This window comes from Pyrus communis, chromosome 9, assembly GCF_041283825.1.
Source record: "Pyrus communis isolate YQ-2024b chromosome 9, ASM4128382v1, whole genome shotgun sequence".
In the NCBI taxonomy this organism is placed as follows: Eukaryota; Viridiplantae; Streptophyta; class Magnoliopsida; order Rosales; family Rosaceae; genus Pyrus; species Pyrus communis.
In genome coordinates, this window is record NC_142573.1 from 3,510,465 (window position 1) to 3,525,834 (window position 15,370).

The following is a 15,370-nucleotide window of genomic DNA, read 5'->3' on the forward strand; positions in this document are numbered from 1 at the left end:
CTCCATCCGCTAGTAATTAATCACGTTTCTAGACCAATATTGATCCAAACCAGCCCAAAAATCGCAATTAAGCCCTGCAACTCAACCTGCTAGCACTGCACGTTGGCACATAATTAATTCACAACGATCAGATGTCTTGGGATAAAATTTTGAAACTTTGACACAACCTTCTTGACAAACTTCTGAACCCGTTTCAATTGAGATGATTAAAAAAATTCCATTATTTCATCACCTTATGCCCAAAATAAATTCACATGTCCTACATTGAAAATATAAGTAAAGTATCAAAATTCTGCTAAAATAATCACAAAAATATATTATGATCGGATAAAATATATAAAATGAAATCGATTTATCAATGGAATCTACTTATATTAATTCTTAAAAACAGATGATTAGCACATTTTCTTCTTTGCCTCTTCCGCTTACATGCCCTATGATTTCATCCATTCAACAAAATTCTTGAAGATCTTGTTAGATTGGCCTCCTTCGACATTGGCGATGGCCAATTCCTTCAGTTTCAAAGCTCTTTCGTTGAAATCTCTGTCTCCGAGCAGTTGTTCCAACTTGTTCTTGATTTCTTCTTTTGTGATGATGCCAGTTTCATTCTTTTCGAATTTCAATCCCACCTTCCAAACGTCACAAATGTAGCTCTCATTAGTGAACTGGTCTGCAAAGTATGGCCAGCACAAGAAAGGAACCCCATTGCTTAGGCCTTCTAGGGTAGAGTTCCAACCGCAATGGCTTAGGAAGCAAGCAATCGAAGGATGAGCCAGAACCTTCTGTTGAGGTGCCCAACCCACCACCTGACCGAGAGAGGCTACTCGCTTTTGATATCCTTCCGGGTAGGGATCACTCGTGTCAGTGATATCTGGCCTCACGACCCAGAGAAATGGCCTCTCCGATAATTCGAGAGCCAGAGCCAATTCTTTGAATTGGGTTGGATTAAAAACTGTGAAGCTACCAAATGCAACATAGATCACTGAGTTGGGTGGCTGTTGATCCAGCCACTCTAAGCAAGTTGAGTCTTGCGACCAGAAGTAGCCTGCTGAATTTCCAAGCCGTCTGCTCGCCAAGAGCGGGCCTATTGGTAGAATCTTGGGTGCAAAGGTGAATGTTGCTGGCTCAAGATCATACGCAGAGTTGCAAAGAAGCCAGTCCGCCACTTGCACAGCCTTGTTGCATTTTACCATGTTCTGAAACATGATTTCCTGAGTGGTTTTATTACCAATACATGCCCAGACAAAGTCTGCAGTTTTCATGGTGGGCATGTTTGGTGCCAACTGAATCACCTGGTTTTTCAATATGGTTCCTGCCATGAGTGAATGAAATGAATGATTATGGAAAGATGACCATAAAAACAGAATAAGAGTTGCATTTCCTATTACAAATCATGGGGGTTTCGACTGTCAAGAGGATTAGTCACTAATCGAGGCTTTGACTATCACTTACAGACCCCAAATCTATTAGTTTACCGATGTGAGACTCAACACACGCCACACAACCCGAAGTTTCACTACAGTAACAAAAAATTTAGACCATGATCAAGTAGTCACTAGCAAGGAGTCAAGGACTAAGTCTATGTCCATCTCTGATAGACCTGTTTGAAACTGCTTATGCCATAGTTAAAAGAGTTTTCTGACAATTAAAAGCGCTTTTGATTACGTTTGGATAAAAAATGCTTTTAGGTCATCTTAGCGCTTTTTGGACTTCAAAATCTTATCTTTCAAATTGAGTAAGCTTGAACAAACTTAATTTAGAACTAGTTGGAGAAAAATATTTACATAACATGGTTGAATAACAAGTTAGTGATAGAGGATCTCACAGTTCTCACTTACCATCATTGTCAATGATTCCTTCATCAATTAACTTGGGGACGCTAAACGTCAAGGCTAAAACTGCAGCTGATGCCGGCCAAAAGGCGGCCGCCTTGATTTTCATTTTCACCGCAATTTCCAAAACCCACCCGATAACCTGATCAGCAATGACACAAGTGATTTTATCGCCTTCCCCTCGGTTATTGATCTTCTCTATCAGCTCCTCCAACTTCCCTGGCATGACTCGTTGCATTGCCTCAGATAACTTTCCTATGTCATTCCTGTCCTGCCCCGGTTCTAAGCCATCCGGAATTGAAACTAGGTCGATGCAATCCCCCCTTATATGACTTTGATCATCAGGCAAGGCGCTCGTGACGCGGTTGTGATTGAAGTCTGTGTTGACAAATGTGACCTTGAAGCCATGATTCACTAAGCTTTGTGACAACTCCATCATGGGAATTACATGGCCTTGTGCAGGAGCAGGAAGAACTAAAATATGAGGGCCGCTCATTGGTTTTTCTGTGTTTCTTTTTTCCCCCACTTTCAGAGTGTTCTTATCTTAACCAGATTGATTGATCGAATATGGGAGGAGATCTGGGTCTTACTTTAATATTCACTGTTTGGATATATTATGTTGTTGTTTTGCTTGCATTCATTGCTTTATTCTTCATACGTGTGTGTGTATATACAACAAACTTTATAGCCTTTCCACTGCCGTTGGAGGGGGATCCATATCGACCACATATCCAAAACAATATCAATAATTGATACATATCTCGCTTTAGCTTCAGTGAAGCAGGATCTCGCTCAAACTACGGTGAACGGAATCCCGCTGCATCAATAATTGATATTTGTTTCTTATTTTTATTCAGAAATTCATGGAACAAAGTTTTTCGCAGAAATAACTTTTGGAGCAATATTAGAAAATATGTAAAAATAACAATATAATTCCAATGATAATAATTAAATTCACAACATCAATTATATATGAGATTAATTATACAACTAGAGAGAAAGTTGGAAAACTAACAAACTTGGAGATTGAGATTTGCATAAATGCAATGTCCTAAAGACAAAATTTTTCCCCTACTCTTGTGCTTGTAGTTTGGTGGGCGTTCGTCTCCCAGGATTCAACAATAATAATCCGAAGTCAAAACACTTCAATTTTCGAACTTTGACGAACGTCATATATTCCGTACTCTCAAGACATGACTCAAAATTTGACTAACAAAGAATAAAAGACCTTGAAGAAAATTCTACTCTTAATTATTTAGACGAGTGGGATGGTTGAGTTTATATAGACCTCAAACCACCCATTTTGAGATATTGTGACTGTTGCCTAAAGTTCCAACGAACAATGCAACTCATGAATTTGAATTCAACTATAACACTTGACTTTTATTTTTCATTCGTACAAAAATTAAATATTATAAAATAATATTATAATATATAATTTCCAACAAGTACTATTCCCATCAATTCATATGTGTGATTTTTTGGTAGCTACTAGTTGACTGAATGTTAGTAGTTGACGTGTGCAAGCGACAATCGTTTAATTATTGCCAGTTTCATATTCATTATTTTTACTTATATCAACTGCTAACAATCATTACGTTTGAGCAGCTAATGGTAGCATTACTCTCCGTTGAAAAGTGTCCGTATTCTACCAAAGCTCTAGCTACTAGCTAGGATTTAAGAATTAAGAACGTGAATGTGGCCTGGTTTGAGATGGTATCTTATAACTGTGAAGCTTCGGTCTTAGATTACTTCTCTATGATTTCATCCATTCAATAAAGTTCTTTAAGATTTTGTTAGATTGGCCGCCTTCTTCAACATTAGTGATGGCCACTTCCTTGAGTTTGCGAGCTCTTGCTGTATAAATTTCGTCACCGAGCAGTTGATCTACCTTGTTCTTGATTTCTTCTTTCGGGACGATTCCCGTTTCATTCTTTTCGAATTTCAATCCCACCTTCCAAACGTCACAAATGTAGCTCTCGTTAGTGAACTGGTCTGCAAAGTATGGCCAGCACAAGAAAGGAACCCCATTGCTTAGGCCTTCTAGGGTAGAGTTCCAACCGCAGTGGCTTAAGAAGCAAGCAATCGACGGATGAGCCAGAACCTTTTGTTGAGGCGCCCAACCCACCATTCGACCGCGAGAGGCTACTCGCTCTTGATATCCTTCCGGGTATGGATCACTTGTCGTGTCAGTGATATCCGGCCTCACAACCCAGAGAAATGGCCTCTCGGATAATTCAAGAGCCAGAGCAAGCTCCAGGAATTGTGTTTGATTGAAAATCGTGAAGCTTCCAAATGCAACATAGATCACTGAGCTGGGCAGCTGTTGATCCAGCCATTGTAAGCAAGTTGAGTCTTGCGGCCAGAAGTTGCCTGCTGAATTCCCAAGCCGGCTGCTCGCCAAGAGTGGACCTATTGGTAAAATCTCGGGTGCAAAGGTGAATGTTGCAGGCTCGAGGTCGTATGCAGAGTTGCAAAGAATCCAGTCTGCCACTTGCACAGCCTTGATGCTTCTAACCATAAATTGAAATATGATTTTCTGAGTTGTTTTATTACCAATACACGTCCACATAAAGTCCGCAGTTTTTATGGCGGGCATGTTTGGTGCCAACTGAATCGCCGGTGTTTTCAATACGGTTCCTGTAACAAGTGAATGTATGAATGATTACGAAAAATTGAAACATACAGAGAGAACTCAAGAGTTGCATTGCCTATTGCTAAACACAGAACTAATTAGCCTAATTTAGTCACTAACCAAATCGAGGCTCCTGACAATCGTTTACATAACCATATCTATCAGTAGATTACCGATGTGAGACTCAACACGCGCAACAGAATCCGAAGTTTCACAATAGTAACAAAAAATTTAGATCAAGTTCAAATAGTCACTAGCAAGGACTAGGCCTACATATTCAGAGCATATCTGCCGGACCTATATGGGACTGCTTCTAGCATAATTTTCTAACAACCATAAGCATTTCTAAGTTCCAAATATGATTGACTTAAAAATTAAAAAGTGCTTCTGGGCTGTAGAAGCGTTTTTTGGACTTCAAGAAGCACTTAAATTTCTAGTAAAAATTCCAAGTGTGTATCAAATCAAAATTTTACTTTTCGAATGAGTGAGCTTGAACAAATTTAACTTTAGTTGAACTAAAATATTTACATAGCATGGTTGCATAATATTTCGCAGGTTAGTGATAAGAGGATATCAGAGTTCTCACTCACCATCATTGTCAATGATTCCTTCATCAATTAACTTGGGGATGGCAAATTTCAAGGCCAGGACCGCAGCTGACGCAGGCCAAAAGGCGACCGCCTTGATTTTCATCTTCGCCGCAACTTCAAGCGCCCACCCGATACCCTGATCGGCAATGACATAAGTGATTTTTTCACCATCCCCTCCATTAATCTTCTCTATCAGCTCCTCCAACTTCCCTGGCATGACTCGTCTCATTGCTTCCGTTAACAGTCCTAGATCTTTCCTGTCCTCCCCGGGTTCCAAACCATCCGGAATTGAAACTAGATCGATACGATCCTTCATCATATGACTTTGATCATCGGGCAAGGCGTTCGCGACGCGGTTGTGATTGAAGTCTGTGTTGACAAATGTGACTTTGAAGCCATGATTCACTAAGCATTGTGACAGCGCCATCATGGGAATTACATGGCCTTGTGCAGGAACGGGAACAGCTAAAATATGTGGGCTGCTCATTCTCTTTGCTTTCTGTTTCTTTTTCTTTTTTTTCAGAGTTCTAGTGTGTTCAGATCAAATCTGGGAGGAGCTTTGGGGGTTCTGTTGAGGAGCTACCCATTGCTTCTTGTTGACTGAATTGATCTTACTTTACAAGTCATTACTTAGATTCGTTATCTTGTCGTTTTGTTTGATGCTTTATTCACTGGTTATTTTAATGAGATAAGATAAATAGTCATAGAATAATGTTCATTAAATTAATCGAATGTTTAATGATGTATCGGTTTAAAAAACTGACTACTTAAAAAAACAAGAAGAAGGATACTTGCATGATCTTTCATTTCAAAAAGGGCCCCATACCTCCACAACCATGACTAGACACAAACATTATCTGTATCACATCTTTATCAGCTAGCAGTCGAATTTATATTTTTATCATATTCTTAGTATATTTTAGTATTTATTTTGATGAAATTTTAATACTATTTATAACTTGTTCGTTTGTTTCCTTTTTTCTTTTTTTTTCTTTTCAGGATCAACTAAAGACAGGAACCTTTATTAAACATACAACACAAATTTACAAACTACTGACCCATAAACAATATAAACAAACAAAAAAGGACCAGCTCAAAAAACAAAAAAAGCCTAACCAAAGTCTATTTGTTCATTTGTTTGCTTTTTTGGTAGCAATTAATTGACCAAATTTTAGTAGTTTTTGCGAGGGAGCGAATATGTGCTCGCAACAGTTGTTTATGTGCATGAGGATGATTGTCAATTGTCAATATGTTATATGATTCACTTATGTTAAAGATTAACAGTCGTTATGTGTGAGCGGTTAACTATAGCATTACTCTCGTGGATAGTGTTCATATTCTACTAAAGCTAGTTCTAGCTACTAACTAGGGTTTTAGTCTTTGTCCAAAAAAAAAAAAAAACTAGGGTTTTTAGTCATTAAGAATTAAGAAAGTGAGAGTGGCTAGTTTGATATTTTATCTTACAAAAGTGTGCAAAATGATTTTTAAAAATTCCATGTCCTTTCTTTACTAAAAACAAGAAGAGGGATACTTCCATCATCTTACATTTCAAAAAGGGCCCCATACCTCCACAACTATGACTAGATAGACACACTATCTGTGGTTTAGCGTTTAGATGCACAACTATGACTAGATACACACACACTATCTGTGGTTTAGGGTTTAGATACACAACTATGACTAGATACACATACTATCTGTGTCACATCTTCATCAGCAGTATTTGTCCGTGCTATTAAAGCTGGGAGAAAATATTGCTTCTCTTTTTTCTAATAGCTCCAAGAAAATATGCATTTTTTCCAGGTTCGTATGTATGGTTGCCCTCTAATTGGATATCTGTATTCTGGCGGATTCAAGACTTGAATCTTAAGATTTCAGTGTTTGAGGTTCAAGTTTTTTTAAAAAGAAACATATTACGAAGCGAGCAAAAAAAAAAACTCAGTTTGTTCACGGAGGTGTTTCGTTGAACATTTGGTTGATTTTTTGTCGTCAGCTGAACCAAGTTGTGCACTTGTCAAATATTGACATGTGCCAAAGCAATCTAATAAGTGTTTTTGCAAGGCATGTGCGTAACCTAGGACCACCACACTTCCAATGTCCATCCACCTCTGCCCACATTGGCTGTAATTGTACATAGTTGAGTTAACACCAACAAACTCTACTGAAAGTCATATGAGTCCTTATTAGTTATAGATAAGATCGTGAAATATGTGCGGTACAAATGCTTACCAGTCAGGTAAGATCAGAACTCTTTAATTTAATTCACACTAGCATTTGCCTACATACTTTGTGTGTATGAACACATTTTTTTAGAAAATGAGAAGGAGAGAGGAAGAGAGAGAGAGAGAGAATGTGGGAGGAGTAGAAGGTTTTTGTTTTTGGTTTTTTTATTTATTAATTTTAAATATTAGAGATATTTTAACATGACAGGCTTCAATAAAAAATAGTAAAATTTGGATTTGTGAAATTATATTATTGCTTATCATTTTTTTTTTGTGTGATAGAAGACTAAATTGTCTTTTCATCCTTTTTTGATTGACAAAAAAATTTCATTAATTAGTAGAGATTTCCTCCTATTGGCTCTGCTAATCCGACCTATAAACCCTAATTATGCAATAATATAATTGTATATTTTCATTATTGGGAAAATAGTAATGTATTTAATCATTTCAATACAACGTTGTTGTCGAGATGTTACTAATAGCGATCCCACATATTGAGGCGGGAAAATGCTCTAAACATATATCATTTTTCTATTGGGTATATTGTTATTGTTTTATTTTTTATCCACTAGTTTTTTATTTTGTAAAAGGGGATTAGCTTGTGGCTAAGCCACGATGATCTATCCTTTTTAAGGTTGCGAATATTCGCAACAATAATTGAACTCAAACGAGCCGTATGGAAATACGAATTAGGGATTTATCTCAACCATTGTGCCACCCTGTGATGGAACAACCTTGCATTCTTTGTGGAAGTATTGAAAGAGTTGAAGATGTAAACCTGGTAAATTGGTTGATTGAGATTGAGATGGCGAAATTTTTTCATATGACGTTTGAATTTGTTAAGTCACCATAAACTTCAAATTTGACATTGCCTATGACTTGAGCCATTCAATAAAATTGTTAAAATTCTTGTTAGATTTGCCACCTTCTTTGATACTGGTCATGGCAAATTCCATAAGTTTGGAAGCTCTTTCTTTGAATTCTTCAACACCAAGCAGCTGTTCCACCTTGTTCTTGATTTCTTCTTTCGTGATAAGCCCGCTTTCGTTCCTATCGAATTTCAGTCCCGCCTTCCAAACATCACAAATGTAGCTCTCATTGATGAACTGGTCGGCAAAGTATGGCCAGCACAATATAGGAACTCCATTGCTTATGCCTTCAAGGGTGGAGTTCCACCCGCAGTGACTTGCGAAGCAAGCAATCGAAGGATGAGCCAGGACCTTCTGTTGAGGCGCCCAACTGACCATCAGGCCGCGAGAGGCTACACGCTCTAGATATCCTTCCGGGTAGGGATCACAAGTACTGTCAGTGGTATCTGACCTCACGACCCAAAGGAATGGCCTCTCGGATAATTCGAGAGCCAAAGCCAATTCTTTGAATTGGGTTGGATCGAAAACTGTGAAGCTGCCAAATGCAACATAGATCACTGAGCTGGGTGGCTGTTGGTCCAGCCACTCTAAGCAAGTTGAGTCCTGCGGCCAGAAGTACCCAGCCGAATTCCCTTGCCGGCTGCTTGCCAAGAGCGGGCCAATTGGCAAAACCTCGGGTATCAGGGTGAATGCTTCCGGTTCGAGGTCATGCGCCGAGTTGCAAACAGCCCGTTGTGCCAGTTTCCGGCTGCTGTTGATTTTTAACATCATATCAAATATCATTTTCTGCATGTTAAAGTCACCTATGCATGCCCACACAAAGTCTTTAGTTTTCATGGTGGGCATGTTTGTTCCCATGTCAACATTCTGGCTCTTCAGTACAGTTCCTGAAAAATTAAATGGTTACAAAAAGATCAATCGATAATCTGCTCGAAAAGCTCCCCCATCTTCGGAACGAATTGCTACTTACGGAAGTATGAAAACTTAAAACCGACTTGATCTGCTTAAAATGCAAAGTTGTGACAGAGATTGTAGAAAAAGGTATGTAGGCTAAAAAATATATTTGTTATTGATACGTGAATGTGGAGAAATGGAAGAGAAATGGAAGAGAATGCTTTTTTTCTCATTGTGTTTCTCTACAAGATTACAAGGATATATATACATGATACAAGTGTGTAGGTAGGACAAGGTAGCCGTCCTAGTGTGTAGGTAGGACGGCTGTAGAGGACAAGGTAGCCGTCCTAGTGTGTAGGTAGGACAAGGTAGGACGGCTTGACGGCTGTAGGACGACTTGACGGCTGTAGGACGGCTAGTGTGTAGGTAGGACAAGGTAGGACGGCTTGACGGCTGTAGGACGGCTTATTCTTCCAATAATAATATTATATACAATTACACAAGGACTCCAACCATATTCCTTATTTGTCTAACACTCCCCCTCAAGTTGGAGAGTGGATGTCAAGAACTCCCAACTTGCGTAACATACTCGAAAACTTTTCTTTCCCAAGAGGTTTGGTAAACAAGTCTGCCAACTGTTGTGCCGTACCCACATGCTTGGTCTCTATTGTGCCATCTACAATCTTATCTCGTATAAAGTGACAATCCATCTCAATGTGACGAGTTCGTTCATGAAAAACAGGATTGGCAGCTATATGTAACGCTGCTTGATTATCACAAAATAAAATGGAAGGACCATCCAAAGGAATGTTCAAATCCTTCAACAAAAAACGAAGCCAAACTATCTCGCAACAAGCACCTGCCATGGCCCTATATTCCGCCTCTGCTGAAGAGAACGAAACAGTTTTCTGTCGTTTCGTCCGCCAAGAAATCAAAGAACCGCCCAAGAATACACAATACCCAGTAGTCGAACGGCGAGTGATAGGGCAACCTGCCCAATCAGAATCACAAAACGCAGTTAACTTGGTCTGGTTGTCAGAACGAAATAATAAACCTTGACCTGGAGTAGCCTTCAAATAACGAACAATACGAAGCGCAGCATCCATATGAGATATCCTTGGCTCGTGCATAAAACGGCTTAGAACATGCACAGAATAGGTGATATCTGGCCGAGTGATAGTGAGATATATTAACCGACCTACTAATCGTCGATACTTCAGGATCCTTGAGAAGTTCTCCTTTATCAGATAATTTTGTGTCATCCATAGGAAAAGCAATGGGTCGTGCTCCCAAAAAACCATAGTCCTTGAGAATCTCTAATGCATACTTGCGTTGAGAAATATAAATCCCTTGTTTGGAACGAGAAACCTCAATACCCAAAAAATATTTTAAATCACCAAGGTCTTTTATCCGAAAATGATCACGGAGAAAAGACTTCAGAGAATTAATGGCACTAGCATCATTGCCTGTAATCACAATATCATCCACATAAATGAGCAAAGCTGTGAAAGAAATACCAGACTTTTTAGTGAACAATGAATAGTCAGCTTTGGATTGTTGAAAACCGGCAGAAATGATGGCACTAGTGAATTTGGCAAACCATTGGCGAGAAGCCTGCTTAAGACCATAAAGTGACTTGTGAAGGCGACACACAAGATTCTCCCCCTGTCGCCGAAGACCAGGAGGAGGAAACATATAGATTTCTTCATGTAAGTCACCATGTAAGAAAGCATTATTAACATCAAGCTGATGAAGAGACCAAGACTGACTAGCAGCAAGAGCAAGAAGACAACGCACCGTAATCATCTTAGCAGTAGGAGAAAAAGTGTCATGATAATCAATACCTTCAGCCTGAGTGAAGCCTTTAGCAACCAAACGAGCTTTGTAGCGGTCAATAGAGCCGTCGGAATTGTGCTTGAGTTTGTACACCCACTTACAACCAATGAGAATTTTGCCAGGGGGCAAGGAAGTTAAAGTCCAAGTACCATTAGCATGTAAAGCTTGAAGCTCCTCAGTCATAGCACGTTGCCAATTGGGGTCAGTGGCAGCCTCGGCAAAGGAGGAAGGCTCCACAGTCCAACTGACAGAGTTAATGTAAGAAAAATGCCTGGGAGAGTAACGGTGATAAGAGAGAAAATTACAAAGTGGATATCGCGTACCTTGTGTAGAACCGGGTTGCGAAGTCGAAGATGGGTGGGATGGCAGAATCACCTGCGAGCAAACGTATTCTTTTAAATAGGATGGAGGTTTATGGGCACGGGAAGAGGTGCGGGGAAGGGGAGGAACGGGTAATGGGGCAGCAAGGGAATCTGTGGGAGGCGTGGAAGGGGAGGAATGTGGAGGAGGGTGAGGCGTCGGGGCAGGAAGGGGTGGGTTATATGTAAAGTCCAGAGGGGGTGGGATGGGTAGGGTAGGCGAAGAGGATGGGATAGGAGGGTGAGAAACGGCATAAGGGAAAGTAGTTTCGTGAAAGATGACGTCTCGACTAGTGAAAATGCGGTGATTGTCGAGATCGTAAAGGGTATAGGCCTTTTGTCCATGAGGATAACCAAGAAAAATGCAACGATGAGCCCGAGGGGAAAATTTGGTGGTGGGAGTGACAGAGGTGGCATATGCCAGACAACCAAAGACGCGGAAGTGGTCATAAGATGGGGTTTTCGAAAAGAGAACCTCAAATGGGGATTTATGATGGAGAAGACGGGTAGGGAGACGATTGATGAGATAAGTAGCGGTAAGAACACATTCCCCCCAAAACTTGATAGGAAGATGGGATTGAAAACGAAGGGCGCGAGCGGTTTCAAGAAGATGACGATGTTTTCTTTCAACAATGCCATTTTGTTGGGGGGTATAAACACAAGAAGTTTGTAAAAGCACCCCATGATCAGAGAAAAAACTACGAAGAGATAAAAATTCACCACCATTGTCAGTACGAATGCATTGGATGGTAGTGCGGAATTGGGTAGTGACATAAGCAAAAAAATCCTTAATTAATTGTTGAGTGTCGGATTTATGTTTCATGAGGAAGACCCACGTAAAGCGAGAAAAATCATCCACAATGGTTAAGAAATAATGAGCACCAGAAAGAGAAGATTGACGATTCGGGCCCCAAATATCACAATGAATTAAAGCAAAAGGGAAAGTTGATGAAATTGAACTCAAAAGAAAAGGTTGACGAGTTTGTTTTGCCAACGGACAAACATCACAAATATGACTAGAATCAAAAGTACAATTAAGAGAGCTAGATGCTAAAGCTTGCAAACGAGTGGAGGAGGGGTGACCTAGACGCCTATGCCAGAGGGAGGAGGGGATGGTAATGATGTTGCAGAGAGGTTGACGGGTGGGGAGAGAAGAGGTAAGGGCCATAAGGTAATACAGATCGCCACGTCGCTTACCCACACCAATCATCGCCTTCGAAACCAAGTCCTGCAAAACACACCAAGAAGGAAAGAAGGTTATGGAACACGATAATCTATCTGTAAGTTTACCAACCGATAAAAGGTCCACTCGGAAATTAGGGACACATAAAACATCCTTCAAAGTAACTGATGAATTTAAAGGAAGAGTGCCGGTAAAAGTAATGGGAGCGGAAGCACCACTAGGCAAAGAAACAGGCGGCAAATGTGAAGGAGAACGATTAACCAAACATGAAGCGGAAGAAGTAATATGATCAGTAGCACCACTGTCAAGAATCCATTGACCATGACGAGAGGTGACAGGTAACAAACCCTGGGCAAAATCAGTAGTGAGCACGGCATTGGCCTGAGGAGGGGTGGTGGTGTCACGTAGAGCAGCTAGAACACGGGAGTGCTGCTCGGTAGAGAGGTCAGGCATGGCAAGCTGCAAGTCATGCAAAGTGGGCTGGGCCCCGTGCACTTGGTGGGTCGCTGGAGTAGAAGAGGAGGCGGGGGCCTGGGTGCCTTGCACGTGATGGGCCTGGGTGAAATTATGGGGCCGGGAAGCAGAAAACCGTGGCTGCCGGGGAGGACTGGAAGGTGCATGGCTGCGGGAAGAACTGGAAGCAGTGGCACGGCGCGGTGGTCGCCACGGTTGGCCATGGAGGGGATGGCCAACGGGATAGCCATGAAGTTTATGGCAGGTGTCTCGGGTATGATAATCAAAATTGCAGTAGGTGCAGTGGAGGGGAGGACGAGCAGAGGAGGGACGGGACGGGCCACGAACAACCATGGCAGCAGGTTGATCGACAGAGCGGAGGACGCCCAGGGAGCGTTGTTTTTCAGCTTGAGACACCGAGGAACAGGCCTGACGAACAGTGGGAAGGGGATTCATTAAAAGAATCTGGTCACGAACAGCAGCAAAGGATTCGTTGAGGCCCATTAAAAATTGCATGAGTTGTTGACGGTCATGCTTGGCGTTGCAAGAGCACGTGCAACCATCATTATAAGAAGCAAGCTCATCCCAGAGAGCTTTCAGGCGAGTAAAATAGGCGGAGATAGAAGAAGAACCTTGAGAAATTGTAGCAAGTTCCCGATTGAGTTGGAAGATGCGTGGAGCATTACTCTGAGAGAAGCGTTCGCGAAGATCATCCCATACAGCTTGGACAGAGGTGGAAAAAAGCACAGATTCTTGAAGGTCAGGTTCCAAGGAATGCAGAAGCCAAGAGAGAATCATGTCATTGCAACGACGCCAAGCCGCGTGAGCATCAGAGTCGTCGGAGGAAGAAGGTTCTTGGATATCGCCAGTGATGAAACCAAGTTTATTCTTGGCACTCAAGGAAAGCTGCATGCCACGGGCCCAGGATGTGTAGTTATCACCATTCAACTTCTTGGATACAAGGACAAGATTCGGGTGGTCGGAATGATGAACGGAAAAAACATCATCGGAAGAAGAAGAGTCAGCCATGGAAACGGTAGAGAAAGCTGCCGAAAAAAAAAAATTAGGGCTAGGGTTATAAACCTGCTCTGTATACCATGTAGAAAAAGGTATGTAGGCTAAAAAATATATTTGTTATTGATATGTGAATGTGGAGAAATGGAAGAGAAATGGAAGAGAATACTTTTTTTCTCATTGTGTTTCTCTACAAGATTACAAGGATATATATACATGATACAAGTGTGTAGGTAGGACAAGGTAGCCGTCCTAGTGTGTAGGTAGGACGGCTGTAGAGGACAAGGTAGCCGTCCTAGTGTGTAGGTAGGACAAGGTAGGACGGCTTGACGGCTGTAGGACGGCTAGTGTGTAGGTAGGACAAGGTAGGACGGCTTGACGGCTGTAGGACGGCTTATTCTTCCAATAATAATATTATATACAATTACACAAGGACTCCAACCATATTCCTTATTTGTCTAACAGAGATCTTACCATCGTTGTCAACGATTCCTTCATCAATGTACTTTGGTACACTGAGAACCAACGCCAACGATGCAGTTGCCGCAGGCCAAAACGCAACTGCCTTGATGTTCATCTTCTCTGCTACTTCCAGGGCCCAGAAAATATGATGATCAGCCATGACACAAGTGACATTTTCGTCTTCCCCTCCGTTGATCTTCTCTATGAGCTCCTCCAACTTCTCTGGCATGATCCATTTCATTGCTTCGGATAGTTGCTCTAGCTCGCTCTTGTCCTCCCACGGTTCTAACCCATCTGGAAGCGAAACTAGATCAATAAGACTCTCACCAGCCAAGGCCTTCAGTATTCGCTTGTGGTTATACTCCGTGTTCACAAAACTGACCTTGATGCCATGGTTCGCTAAGCTTTGCGACAACTCCATCAAGGGAATTACGTGCCCTTGCGCCGGATAAGGAATCGCTACGATATGTGGCCTGCTCATTTTTTGCTCTTGTTTTTTTTTTTTTCTCTTTTCTTATCGATTCCTAGATGTTTTCTCATGCAGTTTCTTCACATATCTTATATGGGAGGCATTTGAGGCATGGAATTACTGTAGGTTTTGTCCAAGGGCATTGGTTTTATCTGAATTCGGAGTTGGGGAATCAACCTTTTTGTGTCTCTTTCCATTATATATTTATGCGTGCATTTGTTGTTGAGTTCATGCCTGTTTTAGTTCATTCTTTTGTTTTCTTGATGATGCTTTCGGCGAACGGCTTTGGTTACCGTCACGCCTTTGTTTTATGTTCTTGTCTTGACATTGATGGAACTGCATTTCATTTTCCAAGCAAACGTCGCTTAGGCCGATTGACTAGGGTTGGCCATCCCTTATACTCAGGTTCGAATCTCATTCCTTGTAAATTAAAATAATTTAGAATATCGCTTTGTCGGATTCATTTTACAAACGATAGGAAAAAATGTTACCACATGTCACCATCTTTTCTTTTTTGTTCAGTTGTGCATCCTCTTAAATGATCCATTTTAC

The 15,370-nt window shown here is 41.1% G+C and overlaps 3 protein-coding genes across 3 annotated transcripts; all 3 read right to left on the reverse strand.

Annotated features, from left to right (window-relative positions):
- Positions 1 to 317: 317 nt before the first annotated feature.
- On the reverse strand, positions 318 to 2,562 carry LOC137740990 (UDP-glycosyltransferase 83A1). Its single transcript, XM_068480799.2, has 2 exons — positions 1,839 to 2,562; positions 318 to 1,312 (listed from the first exon to the last, which is right to left on the reverse strand). The coding sequence occupies exons 1-2, from the start codon at positions 2,326 to 2,328 to the stop codon at positions 435 to 437; spliced, it is 1,368 nt and encodes a 455-aa protein (XP_068336900.2). The 5' UTR covers positions 2,329 to 2,562; the 3' UTR covers positions 318 to 434.
- Positions 2,563 to 3,365: 803 nt separating this feature from the next.
- Positions 3,366 to 5,682, reverse strand: LOC137740385 (UDP-glycosyltransferase 83A1-like). The gene is made up of 2 exons (XM_068480261.2): positions 5,058 to 5,682; positions 3,366 to 4,472 (listed from the first exon to the last, which is right to left on the reverse strand). Exons 1-2 carry the CDS (start codon positions 5,542 to 5,544, stop codon positions 3,589 to 3,591), a joined length of 1,371 nt encoding a protein of 456 aa, XP_068336362.2. The 5' UTR covers positions 5,545 to 5,682; the 3' UTR covers positions 3,366 to 3,588.
- A 2,368-nt stretch (positions 5,683 to 8,050) lies between these two features.
- Positions 8,051 to 14,953, reverse strand: LOC137738760 (UDP-glycosyltransferase 83A1-like). Its single transcript, XM_068478235.2, has 2 exons — positions 14,362 to 14,953; positions 8,051 to 9,035 (listed from the first exon to the last, which is right to left on the reverse strand). The coding sequence occupies exons 1-2, from the start codon at positions 14,828 to 14,830 to the stop codon at positions 8,152 to 8,154; spliced, it is 1,353 nt and encodes a 450-aa protein (XP_068334336.2). The 5' UTR covers positions 14,831 to 14,953; the 3' UTR covers positions 8,051 to 8,151.
- Between the last annotated feature and the right edge of the window lie 417 nt (positions 14,954 to 15,370).

What these genes read in the sequence shown, in the direction of transcription:
- LOC137740385 (XM_068480261.2), bottom strand. Translation starts at nt 5,544, where the DNA reads ATGAGCAGCCCACATATTTTAGCTGTTCCCGTTCCTGCACAAGGCCAT. An exon ending in AGGAATCATTGACAATGATG is followed by an intron (nt 4,473 to 5,057) that starts GTGAGTGAGAAC and finishes CACTTGTTACAG; the next exon opens with GAACCGTATTGAAAACACCG.
- LOC137740990 (XM_068480799.2), bottom strand. Translation starts at nt 2,328, where the DNA reads ATGAGCGGCCCTCATATTTTAGTTCTTCCTGCTCCTGCACAAGGCCAT. An exon ending in AGGAATCATTGACAATGATG is followed by an intron (nt 1,313 to 1,838) that starts GTAAGTGAGAAC and finishes CACTCATGGCAG; the next exon opens with GAACCATATTGAAAAACCAG.
- LOC137738760 (XM_068478235.2), bottom strand. Translation starts at nt 14,830, where the DNA reads ATGAGCAGGCCACATATCGTAGCGATTCCTTATCCGGCGCAAGGGCAC. An exon ending in AGGAATCGTTGACAACGATG is followed by an intron (nt 9,036 to 14,361) that starts GTAAGATCTCTG and finishes TTAATTTTTCAG; the next exon opens with GAACTGTACTGAAGAGCCAG.